Source organism: Sceloporus occidentalis, unplaced genomic scaffold (assembly GCF_023333645.1).
Source record: "Sceloporus occidentalis isolate IW3139 unplaced genomic scaffold, rSceOcc1.0.p SCAF_2, whole genome shotgun sequence".
Lineage (NCBI taxonomy): Eukaryota > Metazoa > Chordata > Lepidosauria > Squamata > Phrynosomatidae > Sceloporus > Sceloporus occidentalis.
In genome coordinates, this window is record NW_028316982.1 from 91001265 (window position 1) to 91024800 (window position 23536).

At 40.0% G+C, this 23536-nt stretch overlaps 1 protein-coding gene across 2 annotated transcripts in view; it reads right to left on the reverse strand.

Annotated features, from left to right (window-relative positions):
• Positions 1 to 21279: 21279 nt before the first annotated feature.
• LOC149318677 (myoferlin-like) overlaps positions 21280 to 23536 on the reverse strand; it is a 112381-nt gene continuing 110124 nt past the window's right edge. For both annotated transcript variants that reach the window (XM_089510260.1, XM_089510259.1), the window contains 2 exons: positions 23086 to 23233; positions 21280 to 22097 (listed from right to left, as the gene is read on the reverse strand). In XM_089510260.1, the coding sequence (XP_089366386.1) occupies positions 22053 to 22097; positions 23086 to 23233 (193 nt within the window). In that variant the 3' untranslated portion in view covers positions 21280 to 22052. The remainder of the gene's footprint in view (positions 22098 to 23085; positions 23234 to 23536) is intronic.

Consider the following 23536-nt stretch of genomic DNA (forward strand, 5'->3'; position numbering starts at 1 on the left):
AATAGGTCTCAGAGGTTTCCAGAACAATACAAAGACCTGTCAGATCTGTTCACTGCAGGCAAGATGTAATGGGCACAGACATGCTGAGCAACAATCCTGCTTTCAAACTGCATACTTTTATCTCTCTGGGAAACAAAGCAAAACACAGTACTGTATGTATTTCCAACAGCCTAAGAATACTGAGTTAATCTTCTCTAATATAAATTCCTAATTCTGAGACTAGAATTGAGTTGGCAAATACACATCAGTTTTCTTAAGTTGCATTGCCTGTATTTATCTCAGTTTTTTCTTTTTATCTTTGGCACTGTTCAGGAGTGGGAAGAAATGTAAGGCAAAGAAATAATGAAAGCTTAGGACAATTGGAGCAATAGATTATCGCCAGAAAGATGGGGTGAGGGTTGCTCGGAAGAGACTAATAATTGTCCACAATGAAGTGTCATCCCTTAACCACTGCTGCTTCTCTTTGATCTGTCTCCCCATCCTTCTAAATGGGCCCCCTTCTGCAGCAGATCCTGTCTGGTTTACAGGAAGCAGAAGAAACGGTGAGGATGTGGCCAGCCCTGTCATAGAATTTAATTGAAGGTGGAGAAATTTGATAGACACAAAGCAATTATTGGTGTTAGAATTTGGCATGCTGTTATGGTACTTTATCAGCTATTTCCGTGAGTAGTTTTAAGTTTAAACTTTCCATGTGAGATGAAAGGAGCAATGAGAGATGGAGGCATTATATAAAAAGCTGAATCTAAGTGAGCATACCTTCAGGTTTAAAAAGGGCTGAATTGAACTTTCAAAAGGTATGAAATCTAGTGTCCAAGAGATATACTCTTTGTTGCAGTGGGCAAATTCAGTCCAATGAGTTAGGTATACGCTATGAAAAAGGAGGCATTGAATCTAGTAGCTGCTGGATTTCAGTTTGTTCTTTGCCTCTGTTTTTGTAGTAGTCTTTCTGTCATTTCCACACCATTCCAAATTGCCAGTGATTCCCCATTACAAAAACATAGCTGATCTGGACAGTCAGGCTGTTAAGGGCAGTCGGGCTTTGTTTCTGTTAAGCTTGAAGACCAAAACATGAGGCCATTGATTCCCACCACTTCTTGGAAAATGGGGTATTAAATAAAGGTGTGATTCACAGACCATTCAGCTTAGTAGGACACCTGCACAAATGATCAAAGAAAAGGGCTTTTAGTGGCTTTTGGAATGCTTTGCTTTGCTGTTTGGCCTCCTCCTGTTTCTTCCCCTGTTCCAGTGCTGAACCTCCCCCTCTCTGCCCGCTTCACCCCATTAAGGAATGAATTGCTTCCTACTGACTTCAAAAGAGGACTGACAACAGTGTCCCAATCAAACTGAAGATATTTCAATTTCATTTGGCAATTACATTAATAACAACCTGTTTAATGGTTTGTTTATTATATAGGCTATTACTTCAAACCCAGCTAAACTGAAAGCTTCAGTGCAACTGAACTGAAAAGAATTGTAGGTGCTTTCCTGAAAGATTATGCGGTGCTGAGCATGCCTTTGCCCTTTGCCTGCCTTTTAAAAAGGGATCAATCATATATGGTTCACAGAGGAATAGTTGTATTTGCCAATAGCAGCAGAAAGCATCCAAGAATGCCACAGATGGCTCAAAGGCAGGGCTGGCCCAATGCTGTCCTGGGGAGCAAATATCCCCTTCCAAAGTCTGGATGCATAGCAGACAAGCTATTTCAGAACATGGAGCATTCTTTTAAAATATTCACATATACCGGCATCCCTTCTAAATACAATTTTCAGAATCCTCCAACAATCATAGTATTAGGGAGCTTCCACACATAGAGCAAGAGTTTGGTTGCAGATATTTAATACATGGGGGTGACAAAGTATCACCATAAAGATACACTAGACTGGTGAGGCCAAGGAATGCATCTTTATTTTGTGAATTCTTTAAGGCCTGAACAGGGCTAGAAATAGCCAAATGTGGCTTCTCTTGCCCCGTCTAAGATCATGGTGCTGAAATGAGTTTTTCATACGTGAAATCCTTTTTTAAATATAAAGAGCTTTCAAGAAACTGCTAGATTTGTAAGAAATGCATTCTTCATCTGTATTATAAATAGAATGCTATTTGTTATTTCATAGAATCATAGAATCATAGAGTTGGAAGAGACCGCAAGGGCCATCCAGTCCAACCCCCTGCCATGCAGGAAATCACAATCAAAGCATCCCCAACAGATGGCCACCCAGCCTCCGTTTGAAGACCTCCAAGGAGGGAGACTCCACTACACTCCTAGGAAGTGTGTTCCACTGTCGAACAGCCCTTACTGTCAGGAAGTTCCTCCTAATGTTAAGGTGGCATCTCTTTTCCTGCAGCTTGCATCCATTGCTCCGGGTCCTAGTCTCTGGAGCAGCAGAAAACAAGCTTGCTCCCTCCTCAATATGACATCCTTTCAAATATTTAAACAGGGCTATCATATCACCTCTTAACCTTCTTTTCTCCAGGCTAAACATCCCCAGCTCCCTGAGTCGTTCCTCATAGGGCAAGGTTTCCAGACCCTTCACCATTTTAGTCACCCTCCTTTGGACACGCTCCAGTTTCTCAATGTCCTTTTTTAATTGTGGCGCCCAGAACTGGACACAATATTCCAGGTGGGGCCTGACTAGAGCAGAATATAGTGGCACTATTACTTCCCTTGATCTAGACACTATACTTCTATTGATGCAGCCTAAAATAGCATTGGCCTTGTTAGCTGCCGCATCACACTGTTGACTCTTGTTCAACTTGTGGTCTACTTGGACTCCTAGATCCCTTTCACATGTAGTCTTGTTCAGCCAGATGTCCCCCATCCTATATCTGTGCGTTTCATTTTTTCGCCCTAAGTGCAGTACCTTACATTTCTCCCTGTTGAAGTTCATTTTGTTAGCTGTGGCCCAGCTTTCTAGTCTATTCAGGTCATTTTGAATTTTGATCCTGTCCTCTGGAGTATTAGCTATTCCTCCTAATTTGGTGTCATCTACAAATTTGATAAGTATTCCCCCAATTTTTTCCTCCAAGTCATTGATAAAGATGTTGAACAGTACTGGGCCCAGGACAGAGCCCTGTGGAACACCACTGGTCACTTCTCTCCAGCATGAAAAGGTGCCATTGTTGAGCACCCTTTGGGTTCGTCCAGTCAACCAATTACAAATCCACGTAACAGTTGCCTTGTCTAGCCCACATTTTGCAAGCTTGTTTGCAAGAATGTCATGGGGAACCCTGTCAAAAGCCTTACTGAAATCAAGATATACTATATCCACAGCATTCCCTTCATCCACCAAGCTAGTAATTTTATCAAAGAAAGAGATCAGATTTGTCTGGCATGATTTGTTTCTCTGAAACCCATGTTGACTTTTTGTGATTATGGAATTGCTTTCTAGATGTTCACAGACTCTCTGTTTAATTATCTGCTCTAGAATATTTCCATTGTCTATGGCAGTGTTCCTTACTGCTATGTGATATGGAGATTGTCAATCCCTCCCCCACAAACATATGAGGGAGCAGTAGCATATTTGTGTCCTCTTACTACAGCTGTTTCCTTCCTGGAAATTGGCCACATAGCATCGACTGACAGCTCATGGACCAGAACCAGTCCAAGGACTACCAGTCTCAGTATGATCTTGGGATTGCAAGTATACTCTGGACTTTATCACAATGGCAACAGTATAGTTATGTTTTTGGTCTTTCGTTATCCCACAACATGATGAGTTTCCTATGGTGGGACTGCATTTTCATCATCATTGCAGTGCATCTTCTCATTGATGCAAGAAACCCATGAATGTCTTCAATACCAAGGCAATTCAGTGCTTTGTTCTGATGCTATAGTTTCCCAATGCTGCAGTTGCAATATAGCAAAATAAGGTAGTGGAGATGGGTATGGTTTTTCGTCTGCCTTGCTAGCCCACAAGCATGATGAAATCATTCTACATCTAGTCACCGTAGCAAGAGGTCAGCATAGTATACATGAGTAATATTGCTTTTTCTCCATGCCCTGGTGCTAGTTTTCCCTCTTATTTTCCACAAAAATTGTGAAATTCTGAAACTGCATTGCTGTATCGAGATGGTGCACGGATGACATTCCAGTGTCAGTGGGAGGTAGGGGGAGAGATAGATGGGAAGAAGGGGAGAGAGAAAAAGCGAACAGATTTTACACAGTGTGTGTGTGTATGTGTGTGTGTGTGTGTGTATATATATATATATATATATATATATATATATATATATACAGTGTGATATATACACACACACACACACACACACACACACACACACACCTATGCATTGTGCTGTTTGGTGGAATGAGAATGTGATTGTGGAATGTTTTCCTACACCAAGGTACTCAAGTATTATTATTATTATTATTATTATTATTATTATTATTATTATATCATTAACCAGTCTTTTACTATTAAACTTAAATGGCCAATTGAGACAAACAGTTCTGAGACCATACCTCCACCACTGATTAAGGCTGAGGTGGAAGGTGTACAGAATTTTCATTTAGCCTTCTGAGTCTTCTGGGCAGAGTTTGTAACCTTGCCAGCACCAGCTGCTTTCTTATCAACTGCCTTGATGACACCAACAGCAATGGTCTGTCTCATATCACGTACAGCAAAACGACCCAGAGGAGGATAATCAGTGAATCTTGTCTTCCCATTATATAACCAAAGTACAATGGCCTCAGTTTAGTCATCTTGACTTCTAGGGATAGTTCAGGTTTGATTTGCTCTAAGACACTTTTTCCTGGTCTTTTCAGCAGTCCATGGTACCCATAGAACTCTTTTCCAGCATCACATTTCAAATGAATTGATTCCCTTCTCATCAGCTTTCTTTACTATCCAGCTTTCATAGCCATACATAGAAATTAATGAGTGGGTTCTATCTTTTAATAATGGGGCTTACTGTCAAATAGACAGATTGATATTTTTAATAGCCAACTTGCTGGCCTAAGTTCAACCAGAAATAATACAGAATGGAAAAACAGTTTCCCTCCTTTAAACCATGCTTCCATCTCACTGCTTTTTGCCTACCGGTCATGCAGTTTTTGCCAACTGATCAAGCAATTTTTACATTTGCTATACAGGAAGCCCCAGCTTCCTGACCCCCATCTTAAGCCCATTGCAAGGCCAGCCCTGGTATTTCTTGGGAATACCCCCTTCCTTGTAGGCACCTGCATTTCTTCATTTGCTCAAAACACCTAGAAGAGAGCATCAGTCTTGGTGAGCAAATAATCTGAAAACGTAAAAAGCGAGTTTCTCTGCTCTTAATTTATTTCACTGATGGTTTCATCATGTCACAGATTTGAGAACTGCAGGATAAATGTAAAGAAGCCATTCCTATTTCCTAGTTTTCTGTTGCAAGGTGGTTCCATTCCTTGTTCTTATTGTTCCATTCATCATTCTATTCCTATTCCTGATGAAAATGCAAACAGTACATGGTTAGGGAAAATTATTTTTATAGACTATACAAAATCTGTCCAGTAGTTTCTGATTGTTCTAATAAAAAAAATAAGCCCTTTTCTCAGCTCTGCAAATAATGTTACTTTGAATGGTGATAGGAGCTTGGTTGTTATTTTTTTTCATCAAAAGAAATTATTCCCCATAAAAACCGAATCTTCTTATGTACTTGGAAATCCCCAGGTGTACTGTTTGTACAGGTTTTGGGGAGGTTTTTTTCCCCAGAGAACAAGCCCTGGCATTGATAGTTAATAAGTAGAAACGTCCTCCTCAACAAATTGTATCCATGCATCCCATGATTCCTGAGAGGTCAAGCTAATATATGTACAGAGGAAGTCTGGCTGAAGCATTGGTTTCAGCACCAAACCTGCATGCTGGCAGCTTAATGGAAAGAAAGAGTCCACAAAGGTCTCAGTAGATTCAGAGGAATCATACATTATGTGAATGCTAATGTGGAATAGAAAACATGAGAAAATCAGTTTTTTCCAACCTCTATACATTCAAGCAAATAATTCAATCAGCTTTGGTTACTTTGACTGCAATCTTTGCATGCTGTACTTTGACATAAGGGAAACATCTCAAGTTTATGTTAGGGCTTTCATTGTATTTTCTAATTTTGCAGCCAAAAATCACATAATCAGGCCACAGAAACAATCTATGGAGTCTAATGGTTAGCAGTTGCTTGCAAAAGCAAATCTAGTTTGTGCCTGTATATCTGCCCCTTTTGCTTTGCTGAATTGGCCACATTGTTGCTGTTGTGTGCCTTCAAGTCATTTCCAACTTATGACAACCCTAATGCAAACCTATCACTGGGTTTTCTTGGCAAGTTTCTTTTTACTTTATATTGTCCAACATGAAGCTTTGGGCATGATCTTCTGTTTCCCATATTCCTGGACAGAGTTTGTCAAATTTAGTGTTTGGGACTATACCTTCCAGAATCCCCCAGCCAGGAAGTTGTAGTCACCCAAACTGAACTTACCACATTCTTTTATTGCAAACTAGTGGCATTGCTGCACTGATGCCACAGATTGATTCCACACGACTAACTTCAGTAAAAGATTGTTATGACCTGATGCCTGTCACTATAGGAACAGTAGCTGTTTTATTTCCCCTATGTTTTCTAAAACCACTGGTTAAGATTTCTGCTTTTTCTCTGTTTCAAGTCCTGAGTCTGTCTGTCTGTCTGTCTGTCTGTCTGTCTTTCTTTCTTTCTTTCTTTCTATTTATTTATTTATATCCTGCCTCTAACTGAGCCTTGTGGCTCTCCATTTTGTTTCCACTTTAATGGAGTATTATCCCAGCATCACTGACTTTCAGGACATAGTACTATAGTTGCCCCATCTATATTTCTCTAATTTTTATACATAGCATTCAAGATTCTATGAAATACAAAGGGAAATGTGTTATTTAACAGCCTTCTCCAGACAGCAAAGAAGGAGCCATCCTTGCTTCTTTATGAAGGAAAATCCATAGTCTGGGAGCAGCCATGGAGAAGGTCCTCTCCCACATTCCTACCAAACATGCCTGTGAAGCTGGTGGGATAGAGAGAAGTCCCACCCAAGAAGATCTTAGAGCTTGGACAGGCTCACAGGAGAAGATATGGTTCTTGAGATAGCCTGGATCTAAGCCATATAGAAGTCAATCTCTTTGAATAGTGCTTGAAAACAGACTAGAAATCAGTGGAGTTGTTGCAGCAAAGAACTTTATCACACGGGAGGCTTACCATGAGTAAATCACCATGAAATCACCAGAAATCATGAAAGAAGCGTGATGGGGATTCACACCTCCACACGCTTCTCCCGTGAGTAAACTGTCATGGAGGCGTCAGGGCTCGCTTCTCCTGTGAGTAAATAATCATGGAGCCACCATTTGGCAATAATGGAAGATCCCATTATTACCAAATGGTAGCTCCAAGGATGCTTTACTCATGGGAGAAGCAAGCCCTGACGCCTCCATGACAATTTACTGACAGGAGAAGTGTGCAAGGGTGTGAACCCCAATCACACTTCTTTCACGATTTCTGATGATTTTATGGCGATTTACTAACAGTAAGCCTCGCGTGTGATAAAGTCCAAAGAAGTTGTGTTTTCCCTGTAGAATGTTTAAGTCTTTGGGCCAGCTGAACATTCTACAAAGGCAACCCCACAGGCAACAATTCAGTCAGGATGAAAGTAAGGCATATGTCACTGTAGCACAGTAAGATGTCCCCAGGAATGGGCACAGTTGGCACACTGTTTTTATTGGGCCAATGGACTTCTGGCTTTTGCTGAAAGTTGAGCATCCAGGTTCAAGGCTGATTCTATGAGTACTCACAAAATCCAAACCTGTGTCTTCATGAAGAGTGCAACCCCTCTCAGGGCAGGCTGAATCTCTATTCCCTGGTCTGCCTTCTGACTGATCAGGGGCTCCTCTGTCTTGTCTGGAGTAAGCTTCAGTTTGTTCATCCTCATCCAGTTCATTACGGCCAACAGTTACCTGTGCAGAACTGAAGCAACTTGTTTGGACTGAAGTGGAATGGATTGATGGATCTGGGTATCATTAACATATTGATGGCACTGAACCCCCACACCCTGGACAACTTCTCCTAATGGTTTTGTGTATATGTTAAATAGAGCGGGATATGACACCACGCTGGATCCAACACCACCTCCTGGGTTTGCCAGTTTAGGAAGGAACAGAGCCACTATAAAACAATGCTCCAAGTTCCATCCTACAGAGGTGCCCGAGAAGGATATCATGGTTGATGGTACTGAGGTCCAGCAGAACCAAAAGGGACACTTTCATGCAGTCCAATTCCTGGCAAAGGTCATCCACCTAGGTGGCAAATCTACTTCTGTCCCAGAGCCTGACCTTAAACCAGATTGAAATGGATCTAGATTATTTGTCTCATCTAGCAATCCCTGAGGTAAGAAGCCAACACATGCTGTAGTACCTACCTTGATAGAGACATTAATCATCCCTGTTACCCTCTTTAATAAATCAGAAAAGTCAGGATCCTGTGTGAATGTGGTGGTTCCCACTTCTCCAAGGATCCTATCCACATCCTCATGCTGTACACATTGAAAAGTATCTGTTTATAATAGAGAAGCAGGAGCCAAAATTACATCCACTGTATTAACTGTGTTACCTGTATTACCCAAGTCAGAATGGATCTGAGTGATTTTATCTGGGAAGTACTTATCCAATTGTTCAAAACAGGCTGTTATTTATGATGAGTCAATGTAATTATAGCAGTTGGGACATTGGTTGGTTGGTTCTTATCATCCCTCAGTATATTTCTGCAATGGAGAGAAATGTGATTCTTGAAAAAGAGATGTTTTGGCAATGATTGTGTACAAAAAACAGTTTGGGATTGCATCCAGAATCTGCCTTCCATGGACACAAACCTGCACTCCTGAAAGTTGCCTCTTCCTTCTTTGAGAGGACTCACAAAACCTCGCTCCTTTCAATAATGATCCTCATTCTTCTGTGTAGCATTTTTCAAGGAACTACAGGTAATACTGTGGGAAGAGAGGAGAGAGGCTTGTTTCTGGCAGTCCAGTCACACACAGCTCACTCCCCATTTCCTTTTTTAATTTGCAAAAAAGGGAAAAAACCCAAAGAAAAAAAAGAAAGGAAAACAGATATTTTTTAAAAAATTAAAAGTCCACAAAAATAGAAGCATAGCACTTAAAAAAACTGTAAATAGACAAGTTATGTGCACTTTTTTTTATTAAGGACTGGCACAGACCAGCTCTAAAACCAGCTTCCTGGTGGCTTGGGGGCATAGCATTTAGATGTCACATGCCTCCAGGATGTCTTGAAGCCACCCAGTCAATTACATGGTGGCAGTTTCAAGACATGCTGAGGGCATGGCGTTTAGACTAACCCATGCTGTGAGAGCTGCAAATTAACATGTTACTGTCCTCCACTTGTTATGTGTTGGTATTTTCTCCAGAACCATGCATCTGAGAAAATGCACCAAGTCTATAAAAGCTTATGCTTCAACATCTTTCACTCAATTAGTCTCAAAGCTATTACAAGATCCCTTTGCATTCCAGGATAGCACACCTCTGTTTCTGAATTCTACCCTCAGAACTATGCAAATGATAAATCAACAGTTCAGTCTTCTTGCTGATATATTTTGGATTCCCTAGGAGATGTTAAAATCATTCCTAAGCAACCAGATAACAACTAACTCCTGGAACACCTCTAGGCCATGTAAGCTTGCTGGTAGCATGCCTTTTCTTTCTTGGTCCCTTGCCTTTTATTCAGCATTGTACTCTCCTAGTAGTGTACTGTATACATATTTAAAAGAAAGTTGCAATAAGTTTGCTAGAGTGGAAACCCAAGAGGGTTTTTATACCTTTAACTTTAATGATTATGTAGAGATGGAATTTCAGCAGATGTTGCTTCTCACCTGGATATGTGACAAGCAACACCTGCTGAAATTCCCTCTTCTGCACAACCATTAAGATTACAGGGGCCCTCTCCAGTTTTTACTCCAGCAACACTAAACAGTAGGCCCATAGTCCAGTAAGGTTAGGTGCACTTACTACTATTTGAATCTGAGCTTATGTCAAACAAACCTTGGTAGTCTTTGAGGTGCCAGAAGTCTATTTGTTGTTTAAATCCATTGACCTCCTTTACAGTCTGATAGTCAGCAAAAGCTGTTCCATATTGTGGGTTTAAAAACAAAACAAAACACAGGTAGCTATGCTAGACTAAAGTGTTGGGAAATCTCAAATGGGATGTAGCTACCAGCAAAGCAAAATGTTGCTTCCCTAAATAAGAACTCTGGCCTCCCAAATGAAAATTCCCTTTAGTCCTCAAATTTCTAGCATTGCAGAGAAGTGAGACAGTAAAAATTGTTCACACCAAGAATATTCACTGTGATTACACTCTCTTGATATCTTTGCCTGTCTCTTTTCTTTGGATATCTAGTTGTTGCTGTTTTAAGTTAAAGGAATGTAGTTTATAAGGTACAGCAATGCTTGAAATTTGAAGATTTTTCATTAGCCGCACATGAACAACAACTGCATGGTTCAGCTGCGTTATGTGATTCCATCCCACAACAGTGCCACATTTTCATATTCAGTTAAATACATAAACTGGTCCAAAGCTCTGTGTCTAGCCCTTATGTTACACATGTACTAAGGAGCAACAACTGCCTTGTTCACTAGTTCACAAATACCAAGGTGCCATCTGAATCAGCCTGGAGTGAGGTGGCTAGGGAAACTATCGCACCAGCTTTGATTCCTGTGCATTTAAATCCCACACCCAACGCTGGAATAGAAGCCAGTGTGATTATCTCCTAGGAGGGTATAGCTGTTATCTAAAAGTAATGGACTAGGTCAGTATGGTGAGACACACACTTATCTTCTTGGGCCTTTTCTCCACCAACCATAGTGTTGACATTATAAATGGTTATATAACAACAGGACACTTCCCTGTACAAGATGGCAGCCTTTTCTCCTAGCACACTTACTGAATCTGACTAGGTTGCTAGTTGAAGCTTTCTTCAGTGTTGGCACTAGGATGTCATCCTCTACCATGCCTGGGGGGGGGGGGGGACAGGACCATCTAGGAGAACAGAAGAAACCACCTCATCATTGCAAGTCTCAGTGAAGCTCACAGAGACTGTGAAAAATGGCCACTTGTACTCTTGAGGTGTCACAGAGTGCTGAGGAAGAGAGAATTTTCTTTGGATACATTCTGAAAACTTTAAAGATTCTTTCCTCACCTTTGCCTTTAAATTGCAGGGAAAGGGAACCTAAGGGCTTTATGTGAAGGCGTTAGTCTCACTGGTCAGAGAGGCCAACTTTACATGAAAAAGTTGTTTTCTGATTAAGCTTTTACACTTGGAGATTAGCTGTTTTGAAGTCTGTTTTCTTTCCATTGTTATGGGCTCTAATTGGAAAGGCAGATCATCAGGAAAGCAGATTGTGGCCTATACAAATGCACTGAAAAGGATTTAGTGAGGTACCATGGGGAGACAAGGGGGATGGGATGAGGAGGAGAGTATTTATCAAGAAGCTCCTCTATTATTTGTAATATAATAGAAACTATAGGCATGGTTTACTCTCAAAGCAAAACCATTTTATAAGAACCTTTGACATTTTAAAAGACATATATGAGACCTTGAGGGGCTGCTATTGCAGAGGAGACTTTCGATCTTCCTCTTGTGACCTTGCAAGTCCTTTCTGTCTGATGCCAGCCCTAAAGTGAACCTAATAAGTTTTCTTGGCAAGATTTGTTCAGAGGAAGTTTGCCTTCCCCTTCCTCTGAGGCTGAGAGAGTGTGACTTGCTCAAGGTCACCCAGTGAGTTTCCATGGCCAAGTGGCAAGTTGAATCCTGGTCTACAGACTTGTTTGTTGAGGTTATGTGCCTGCAAATTGTTGCTGACCTATGGCAACCCTAAGGAGAATCTATCATGGGGTTTTCCTGGCAAAGTTTGTTCACAGGAGGTTTCCCATTGCCTTCCCAAGGCTGTGAATGTGTGACTTGCCAAAGTTTACCCAGTGGCCAAGCCAAGAATCGAACCCTGGTCTCCAGAGTCGTACTCCAATACTCAAACCACCATGCTACACTAGTAATCCAACACTAGAGTTGAACTAAAGAATACACCACTTTGGCACTTTTTCTATCTACTAAGATTAATATTTGCCTTAATTAGGATAGTCAGTGTAGTGTGGTAGTTAAGAGCTTTGGACTGGGACTTGACAAATCCAGCTTCTAATCCATCTGAACCATGAAAACTCACTGAGTGACCAAGGTAGTGTCTGCAGAAGCCAGAATACTCCTGTGACAGCCTGGGGTATTCTGACTCTGGAGCCGCCTCAACATCCCTCTATTACCTTGCAATGCCAGGCATGTGTTTGCACATGTGTCTCACTGTGCCATCTGGTGCAACCAAATCACTCTCTCTGAGGTCAGAATGAGGTGTTCAGCACCTATCATATGGTTGTGCGCCTCATTCTGACCTGAGAGCAAATGACTCACTGCAGTGGTAGTGGCTCCTTCAGGCAGCACAGTGGGACACATTACAACAGAGGGCTCCAAATGTTCTGTGAAGATCTGGAGCACATAGTGAGTTGGAAGTAAGGTATCCACTGGGGTTTGGTACCAGGACCCCCTCTGAATGCCAAAATCCGTGGATGCTCAAGTCCCCTTAAATACATTATTATTATTTTTAAAGCTTATTTATATAGTGCCATAAATTTACACTGCATTTAAATGATAACCAAAACACAGATAACTACCTGCCTATGGTGTACAATCTAAAAGTAAAAAGCAGGAAATAATAACATTCTTGGCATAGTAAAAAGATGTCTCTTATAGAAAATGGCAAAAGTCAAGGTTTGCTTATTGGAATTCATATATTTAAAAATATATATTCTCAAGCCATGGATAGTAGAATCTGTGGATAAAAATTCCATGAATACAGAGGGTTGACTGTACATATAACTAGGGGCCCTTTCACACTATACAATTGTAGCACTATATTCCATTTTAACTACCACGAGTGTATTCCATGAAATCATTGGGTTTATGGTTTGATGAGGTACTAGAAATTTCTGGCTATGAATTCTAAACACTCCTCCTTAAACTACAAATGCCAGAATTCAATATGAAACCATGACAGTTAAAGTGGAATCATAGTGTTACAAGTGTGTAATGTGAAAAAGCTCTAACCAAGCAGTCATTTCATGTTATCGCTTGAATCTATTTCTCATGCCATATTTCCCTTGTAAAGGCCAGAATCTAAAGCTCTACAGAACATCCTTTCCTGGTCACATCAGAAGCATTAGATTAGTTTGTTTATTTGTTTGAATATCATCCCCACAGTGTGTGGCAAACTGCTTGGGAAGCTGAGGGGTGTTTCAAAAGCTATTTGCATTATGGTAAAGAATGTCAGCAATTCAAAAGGGGGGGGGGGAGGAGGAGAGCAAACTGTGCCATTGAGTTAATACTAACTCCTTGCAGGAACCAAAGAGCTTTTTCAATCCTGGCACAGGTTCATAGATCATGCAGAAGGAAAGAGGAGGCCTGCTTGGTATTCTTGTTAAATATTTATAAACCGATAACATGAGTCAGGAGGCTTACATTGCATAAAAATAAAATGAAATAGAATACATTATTGGGGGTAAGGGTCCAATAGGCACCCAATCCTGTCTGATCTTGGAAGCTACGCAGTGTCAGCCCTGGTTAATACTTGGATGGAAGACAGCCAATGAATACCAGGTGTAGGCTGTATTTCAGAGGAAGGAACTGGCAAAACCACCTCTAAGTATTCCTTGCCTAAGAAAAATCTATGACATTCATGGGGTTGCTATTTTCAACAGGCAACTTGAAGGCACACACACACACACACTTTATTGGGAAGGGCAGGGGACACATTTCAGAAATGATGTATATACTATGGAATTTCTTCTGGAAAGTTATGGATCTTGACACATTTCAGATTGTTTTTATGGTGTGTATGAGAACTAATTTTAAAACTAATCTATATTCTCTAGCTTTTAGCTCAATTTAAAAAATTGTATTCACAGCAGTTGGACATTTGGAAATTATATTGTCAATATAATGTTATTCATGCATGTTGAACTGGATCGTTTTGGAACAGTAAATTGCCTTGGGAAGGCAATAATCTTTGAGGGCAGAGAAGAAACTGATTAAACAAAACAGCAATAACAAGATATGTAAAGAGATCTCTACATACTGATTCTACAGACTAACATGGCTATATCTTTGAATTCTAGCAATAATAAGGTGTATACATACACCCAGCCACCACAATAATTCTTCAAGCATTCCAAATGTACAGTGAGCACTTGGTATCCATTGGGGATAGAAAATCTGTAGATGCTCAAGTCTGACTATATACAATGGCATTGTATAATGGCATCCCTTGTATAAAATGGTAAAATGAACGTTTGCTCTTTGGATTTTTTGGAGGGGGTATTTTTAAGCCATGGATGGCTGAACCTGTAGATGCCGAATCCATGGATGGACTTTAGTTCTGTGTCTCGTTTTCTGGGATGATGCATCCTGTCTCAGAGGAAATAGCCTTAGACTTGAAATTGCTACTAAAGAAGCCAGATGTAAGGTGGGACATCCACTCCCACATTGCCACTGAGTCTTGAGGCAGCAGATTAAAGAGGTGTTTGTATGCATAAATCACAGATGCTTCTTATGTAGGATATTTTGAAAATCAGAGATTTCACAAACCAGGGTATGGTGAAAAAATTGTGTGCATTATCCACATGAAGATCAAACCCATTACTGAGTGTCCATCCATTCAGATTGCACCATTAAACCCAGCTTCTCAATATATACTCTACAGAACAGATTCTGATATTATGGATACTATTTATTTCATGCACACCAATTTGCTCCAGGGTTTTTGTTAGAGAAATACCTTTTTTTTTGTTTCCAAGATGTTTTTGTTGCAGAAGAAAAAAGTGTAAAGGATGAATGAAGTTGGCTTCCAAGTAAAAGGTTCTAGAGGGGCATCCCCCCAGGTATGTTGTATTACTCATCCCATAATCCCCATCCAGCATAGCCAGTTTGTAGTTAGAGAAAGTTGATCAAAATTGAGAAGATCAGTGGAAGCTGATTGATCAAATATTCTCCTGTAGCTTGCAAATCAAGCCAGAGCCCCTTCTTTCATATTATCCAGGAGCCATTTTTTCAGCCTTGGAGAAGATAAAGACTCCCACCTGGAGACAGTTGTTACTGTTTATGCCTTTTTGCTTTAGGGGCTTTTCTGAGCAACCTTGAAACATTCAGAAATACCTTTTTTAATGTTTGACTGCTCCCATGAATCTGGTTTTTAGTATGTTGCAGCAGGCAGGGCTTTTAATGGGAGGGGCAATATTTTTATTTTAAAGTCAGCTCTCTGTATCCATGAATCCATGGTTTGAAAAATATTCTTAAAAAAATAAATTCCAAAAAGCAAACCTTGATGTTGCCATTTTATACAAGGGAGGTCATTTTACTAGCCCACTGTATGTAATGGGACTTAAGCATCCATAGATTTTTATGTCCTTGCCGGGTTCTGGAGCCAGACCCCAATGGATACCAAAGGCCACTGTATTATGTTTTGACTGATCTGTGTTCATGAAGACTGTATCCTCTGCAATTCTAGCTCTCTTAATATAACATTTGAAGCTACAGGTTGGGATTCCCTTATCTGAAATGCTTAGGACCAGAAGTGTTTTGGATTTTGGAATATTTGCTTATACATAATGAGATATCTTGAAGATGGGACTGAAGTCTAAACATGAAATTCATTTATGTTTCGTATGCACCTACTAAACATATTATGAAGATAATTTTATACACAATATTTTTAAATAACGTTGTGCATGAAACAAAGTGCGTCTACACTGAACTATCAGAAAGCAAAGGTGTCAGTATTTCAACTACCTATGTGGAGTATTTAGCATTTTGGAATTCCAGATAAGGGACACTCAACCTACACCACTATATTACATCACAGATATTATGTAGTTCTCTTATTTCTGTAGATGTAAATACACTGAAGTTACTTCAGTGGAAATAGGACACATACACTGACATCTTGTGACTCATAGAAGAAATGCAAGCTCATATCAGGGATGGAATGTGCAAACTTCATGCTTGTGGGATCTTTTTTTGTTTTTAAAAACAAAAACAAACTAGAATGCCAAGATCCAGCCCAAGCCAGACACTATAGGCAGATGCATGTTACTGGTGTGCAGAAGTGGCAGTAAACATACATTTATTAGAGTCAGTGTGGTGTAGTGGTTAGAGTGCTGGGCCAGGGTCAAGTCCCCACTGAACCATGAAACTCATTGGGTCACCAGTCACAGTCTTCCAGCCTGACCTACTTGAGAGGGTGTCTGTCAGGATAAAGTAGAGAAAAGCATGCTCTCTAATTAAAACAGAAATATTGTAATGCTCCAGATGGTCTACAGTTTCTCTTATGCAAAGAAAGCAGTTAGGAGAATCGTATGGTAGGCTGCAATTCTAGTTTGGGACTGGAGCTGCATCAGCACTGCAGAATTAATGTAAATCTCTTTAACTGCCATGGTTCAATGCTATGGAATTCTGGGATTTGTAGTTTTGTGAGATATTTAGCTTTCTCTATGTGGGAGTTCTTGTGGCACAGCAAACTACAAATCCCAGAATTCCACAGGATGGAGCAATGGCAGTTAAAGCAATGCCAAACTGCATTAATACTGCAACCTGTGAGCCACACTAACAGCCCTTTCAAATTACACAGTTATAGTACAATGATGATTCCACATTATCTGCAAGAGCTGCAGCCTATGGTTTCTACAGGACTTTGCCAGTTAAAGTAGAATCATAGTGCTATAACTGTGTAGTATGCAAGAGATCTAGATGTAATGTGGGTCATCCATTCCATTTTGTTCTGCATTATTCTGAAGTTAAAACCAGCCGCAGTAATGGTCACAGTTTTGAGGGAAGAGCCATATCAACACTTTTTCACATGAAATTGCATAGTAGTTCCTTGGAGGAGTGTCACTAGATTGGAAAAATGGGGCAAAGAGGATCTAACCTGTCTAACACTGTAGTTAGCATAAAAACCAACTGGACACAAGAGATTGTCTTAATGGAGGGATTGTTACTTGAGCTAAATTTCAGATACAATTGCTAAGAAGGGGCCTGCTGAAACAGAACTTCTTTGGCAATTAGTGTTTCCTGTGTTTAAGAGCCTGCTTGCTTCCAATTACCTCCCTTCACCCAATATATATTTTTAGTAAGACAAATATTACAAACCACAAATAAAAGCACAATATATCTCCAGTGCTCTTGGTCATGCAAAATAAATTTCATGGGAAGGTTCTGTGGGGCAGGAGAAAAGGAATGAGGATCATATATAAAGCTGTAGTCCTAGGAGTAAATCCCATGATATTGAGCAAGCCCTACCCAGTAGACCTTTACTGGGCTATACAGTAAATGTTCCTTTGCTTTCTACAACTCCCAGAGTACCTCTGTAGAAAAGCATTTATTTTCAGCACTAGCCTTTTCTCTTCCTCTTGCCATTTTTCCATTATCTCTTCCTTCTTTTCTTTCCTCCTCTTCTTCCCCTCACTTGGTCACATTCTGTGCCTTTGTTCTCTTCAGTCAGCTGTCATTTCATTGCTTGAGATACAAACATTACACTATCCATAAAACACAGATTATAGGGTAGTTCCATATCCTTATCTCCAGCTTTAGGTGGTTAACAAAGCTGAGGCTGATTCAGCTTTTCATGATTATAGGAACGAGAGCTGCACTAGCTACACTTCTTTCTCCATCAAGGTATATGATTGAGGACATATGAAATCTATTTTAAAGAAATATTTATATTTATGAGCACAGTGCTATTAAAGTGTTTGAGCAAATACTACAGGGATTTTTTTGTTTTTTGTTTTTCACTGTGGTATTAAGAATATGATTCAAATTAAGACCTCCCCTGCTCCTCTTTCCATGTTTTATATTTCTTTTACCAAGGTTTGCAAAGCACTTAATTTATCTGTGGACGCTATCAGACAAGGGAAATTGGAAGTATAATCCAATGGCAATCCGAACGCAATCATGGGCTTTAACATTATTGTGTGATAGACTACCACACACAATTTTGGGCAATGGGAAGTCAATCCGAACACAATCATGGGGTTTCACATTATTGTGTGAGAGGTGATCACACGCAATTTCGGGCAATGGGAAGCTATTTTTGGGCAATGGGAAGTCAGTTCAAATGCAATTCGACTTCACGTAAATCCGCTGAACTAGCGAATTCATGTGAATGTGTTCTGGCCCCACTTTCTTTTCATTCGAAATTAAGAGAAATTCCTCCTGTGTGATAAACTCCTATGAAAACCTTTGCTCAGTGGAAATTTTATATTTGCTTCTACAGGCAGCATAAAACTCAAAAGAGCACAAAATTTATCACTTATCACATTCTTGGGCATGGGCAAACCTCAGGCTTTCAGAATCTACTGCTTTTGAAAAAAAATCCCATAATCAACCAAACAGCCAGGGCCAGGAGAAAAAGTCATATACTAGAATGAAAGAATAGGTTATATTCTGTGCCAGAATTGAGCCGAAGTCAGCATGGCCACGTCAAGACATTTTGCTGTTTGGGGCAGCGTATGAGATGATGTCTTCTCTGCATTGCACTTATAAAAGTTGGCTAGACTGGCAGTTCAATCTTACCTCAACAATGATAATTGTTGTCCCCCAATACAGATGAAGAGGCATCAAAACATCAGTATACAAAGCCCAAGATGAACTATATGGCAGAGAACAGCTGGGAAATGTAAGTATAAGCCAAGAGACTGCTGTTCCTCAGCATTTGCTGTCTGCAGTGATTGCCTCATTCTGCATAATGTTAGGATTATGATAGGACTCTGGCTCTCATAGTCCTTCCAAACAAAAATCCACTCCTGATTATGCCAAGCTTTCTTCATTTCACCAACCTAACTTTTTCCATTGAGGTGAAAAAAGTCATTTTGTGGTTGCTGCCGTTAAACAATTGGGAATTCAAAAGCCTTGCTGATCGACACTCCTTGTTTTCCTATGAACTGTGTTCTCCAAATATCTCTCTAAGGGCAAATATTTGTCTAATAAGAACATTTAAAAGTGACACCACCTTTTAGTTCTTGAAGGAATCCACTAATCTTTTCACTCTTCTATTTGTGCCATTGAAACATCTTAATCAAGAGTGATGAAACTTTCATTGACACAACAACTGGTTACTGCGCCAAAATGTTATGGCTTCAGTTAAGTGAAGTGACAACCCATCTGGATTGTGATTCATTCCAGCTCTGAGTTGTCACTCTTAGGTCATGTTGAAGTCAGTTTTTACTGCTCCCAAATAAAGGGCTATTATATCTTGACAGGATAACCATTTCATGCCAGCCCATAATGGTGTGCCACATTATGGAAATGATTCTGTGGAATTACACTCACTAGTTCACTCAGCAAATTGAGGTCATTATCATTTTACCCTGTTAAGGTGAAAAATGAGAACGGTATGCATCGCTTGCACAGATGCAAGGACTGACCCCCTCATGATGTAAAGTAATGGCAGAGAGCTCTATTTGTTGCCCAGCTGTCATTTATTATTGGTAGTGAAAGGACTAGAAGGGTTCCAACAAGAGATACAGCCAAACTGTGCAATCCAAAATTCTTGCACATAGCCATTTCTCACATGTACGTACGTGTTCTATAGACATGGGTCTCCAACCAAAGCATTATTTTATTTCATTAACAGCGTCTGGGGATGAATGGATTATTTTAAAAAGAGGGGATTTGGGTCTTTCTATGAGCTGATTCACATATGCCCATAACACCTCCAGTTACTCAATATTTGATTGTTGTCAATGGAATATGTGAACTAGATATGCATGTATTTGACCTTGGGGAATATAAAGGTTCTCAGTTTGGGGGCTCAGAGAAGAGGCAGGACAGACCTGATGTTTTTAAAGGTTCACTCCTATTGTGAAAGATCTGGGAACCATGCTCTGGAAAGACCTTTGGAATGTCTAGAAACCACTCCAAGGCTTAAGGAGCTGCATATGCTCAGCCTGAGGAAGACAAGGTTAAGAGTTGACTTGAGAGTCATGTTTAAATATTTGAAGGGATGTCATATTGAGGGTGGAATGAGCTTGTCTTCTGTTGCTCCAGAGACTAGGACGTGGAGCAATGGATTCACACTACAGAAAAAGAGATTCCACCTAAACTTTTAGAAGAACTTCCTGTCAATAAGAGTTGTTCAACAGTCTAATACACTGCTTCAGTGTCGTGCAGTCTCCTTCTTTAGAGGCTTTTTAACAGACTAGATGGCCATCTGTCCAGAGTACTTTCATAGTATCTTCCTGTACAGCAGAGGTTGGCAGTTGATGGCCCTTGTGGTCTCTCCCAAGTCTATGATTCTATATCCAGTGTCATACTATTGGAAAAATTAGAAGAGGTGGCATTCTATTGCTAGTTTAAGTTTATCTAACCTTCATAGGACTGAGCTGTGATTTTAACTTGTCAGCTAGCAAAAGTATCCAGATTTAACCAGGTTAGAAAATCCATTGACTCCCCCCAACCCCCGTGCTTTCTTCACTGATATGCGTTCTCCCCTCACTTATTCCTGTTTTCTCTGTCCCATGAATCTAAATGCTCGTTCTCTTCCCTTCCCTACTAATCTTTCTCTTTCTTTTTCTCTTTCACTCTCCTCCATAGCCTATTGTTTCTCTTTTTAACTGGTCTTTCCCTTTATATTCTCTCTCTCCCACCACTACATTCATTGGAAAGTAGAATCCCACCCCCATTTCAACTTTTTGAAAATTTCAGAACTCTGTCAAGAGAAGCATCAGATGTACTCAATATGTTTTTCCCCTGGCCATTCTTCTGGCTCTTCTGAAGCTGCCTAGAGGCCCTCTGGAGAAATGGTCACGTCAAGCCTGATTATAGCTTTCTCTCTACAAGTTAGAAAAGTCTACCAAACAGTGAATGAGAATGTCACTGCAGACCATAGGCCTAAATTATCTAAAATGATTTCATTTAAAACACTAAATAACCCTGAGCTGCTCAAACCTAGGATTCTCTTAGTATGCATGCCAAGTTAATCTAGGTGTTTAGATATCATGTTCTTAGCCCTATAGTGGAGATACATACACTTCTATGTTAATGTATTCATAAAACACCTTCATCAAAGGATACCATGAAGGCTGCATTTTTTCTGTCCTGAAGAAAATAATCACAATGCTAAATTATAATAAAGGTTTGCTTTGCTTTATTTAATTGTTTTGCTCATCAAGTTGAGCCATAATGATGTAAAACTTAGCACTATCACTGTGACCTTTTAAAACACAATGTTCACACTAGGGAACAGGTTTTTTTATTGCACTATGTCGTCTTTTGTAAAAATACAGTATAAGAAGCAGTTTGAGTTGAAGAGGCAGAGTTTCAAAGTGCTCAAACAAGAATACTTTAAGGCTGCAATCCTATACACTCTTTTCTGAGAATAAATCCTAGTGAATTTAATGAGACTTATTTCTGAGTAGACACGCATAGGATTTCTGGAAAAACAGGGTGGCATCTAAATAGTAAGGGGAAAGTGAAATACACTTTCTGAAATAATATTTTGAGAAAAATGTCTTTCCTAATCAAAGGTGACAGCCAGTTTTCTCATGCTATTAAAGCTATCAAAGTCAAAATACAGAAAAAGAACATAGAATCTTACCGCTGTCATTATCTAATATATTTTAGATAACAGTTACAATCTTAATAGTGGGTTTGAAACACAAGGGCCAGGGTCCAACAATGCCATTCTGCTGACGAAAGCAGTTTTCTCAGCAGAGCCAAGAAGGGGCAGTTCCTGCTCCCCTTCCAGCACTCTGTTCCACCCAAAAATCTGCTCTGGAAGGTTTCTTGGTCTTCTGGAGCACATCTCAATGCAATTTAGAAGATACAGGGGTGAGAGAAGAAGTCACTGGATCCTTCCCAAGCCATGAACAGGAAGACAGGCATAAGTGAGTTGCTTGTTTTGGTCATTAGATTTATTTGGTCCAGAGGTGAAGGTTTCACATCCTCATTGCAATACAAAGGAAGTTTGTTGCCCTTAATGAGCTGAAAATGGATTCACAATCTTCATTGACAGGTAGTTCTACAAAGATGAAAACAAATAAAAGTAGATAAAAAGACATGCTAGACATGTACTCATCAGGGTACTTTTAGTAAATTGTTTTAGTAAAAGCCAGAAGAGACATCTTAGGCAAGCTACTTTGTGCTCTGAGACTCAGCTTCCCATCAGTATCCATTTGACAGATCTGTCATGAAGATAAGGTGGAAAGTACTTTGAACTACTGATGTTCTAATTTATTATCAGTTTTACAAAGGATATAGTGACTACACCCTCTGCACCACTCCATATTAAGCAATCTCATGTGGGGGACCCACCAGTTTCTCCCCACTATTTGCCAAGGCCATTATCACATTTGTATCCCTTAGTTACAATTATTTTTTCTTGTTTCTTTCTTTTCTGGAAACTTGCCAGGGACAACCAGACTATGGCTCAGAGATCAGCCTTTGATCCATGGACCACCATACTGAGTAGCACTGCTCTTCACAGTCTCCTTCTTAAACAGAGGATGGATGACCATCTGTTGGGAGTGCTTTGATTGTATATTCCTGCATGGCAGAGGGTTGGCAGGGATGGCCCCTGTGGTTGCTTCCAACTCTATCATTCTGTTATTCTAACTGATAGACTATTATCTCTTTTTAAAACTAATGACTCAATAATAAACTCTGAACATCATCTAGTGCTGCTTCTTTGTGAGGTAATACATAAGCAGCCCTTCCATGAATACAGCTGTCTCTGTGCTGGAAGCTTGCCAATGGTGTTTCTTATTACTGTTATTTTCATTCCATTGGGTCTACAGTGGGTCTACTCTAAATATGGCTGAATTTAGAAACATTTCAAAACCTAGTGGGTACTTAACAAATACAGGCATTAAAATAATGCATGTTTCAATGCTGCAGGAAGTTTTGTCTGGTCAGACAGAAATATCCTGATCACAACCCTAAACACGTTCAGATCAGGAAGATGAAAGTTACAAGCAAAGACATAACAGTATACAGTCTAACATACATACCGGCAATGAATATAGAAGAATTGCTACAAATAAAAGCACAATGAGGAGAATGAGGATTCCAATGAAGACCCACTTAAATCTGCGCCACACAATGAATTTCATTGTCTTGCATGGATTTGTAAACCAAAGAAAAGATGTTTCTGGCCGGCTATAGTTGAAAAAAACAAAACACACACCAGAATAAACCACAGTAATACTAAGAAACAAGTCTATTTATCCTTGCAGACTACATTGTCCATCTCTATTTTGCCCTCTTTATCCTAAGCCACCAGAGGTGTTTTGAATTGGTACAAAAGACTGACAATTTGAGGGAAAAGAATGATAGGACCTTTAACATACAGACAGAGTCAGATCAAGGACCCTATCGCATGGGGTTAAAACCTCGGCTTACCTTTCCCGAATTCAGCCCAATTCAGGAGGCAGCCAGGTTTAACTCAAAGAGATCGCTGCC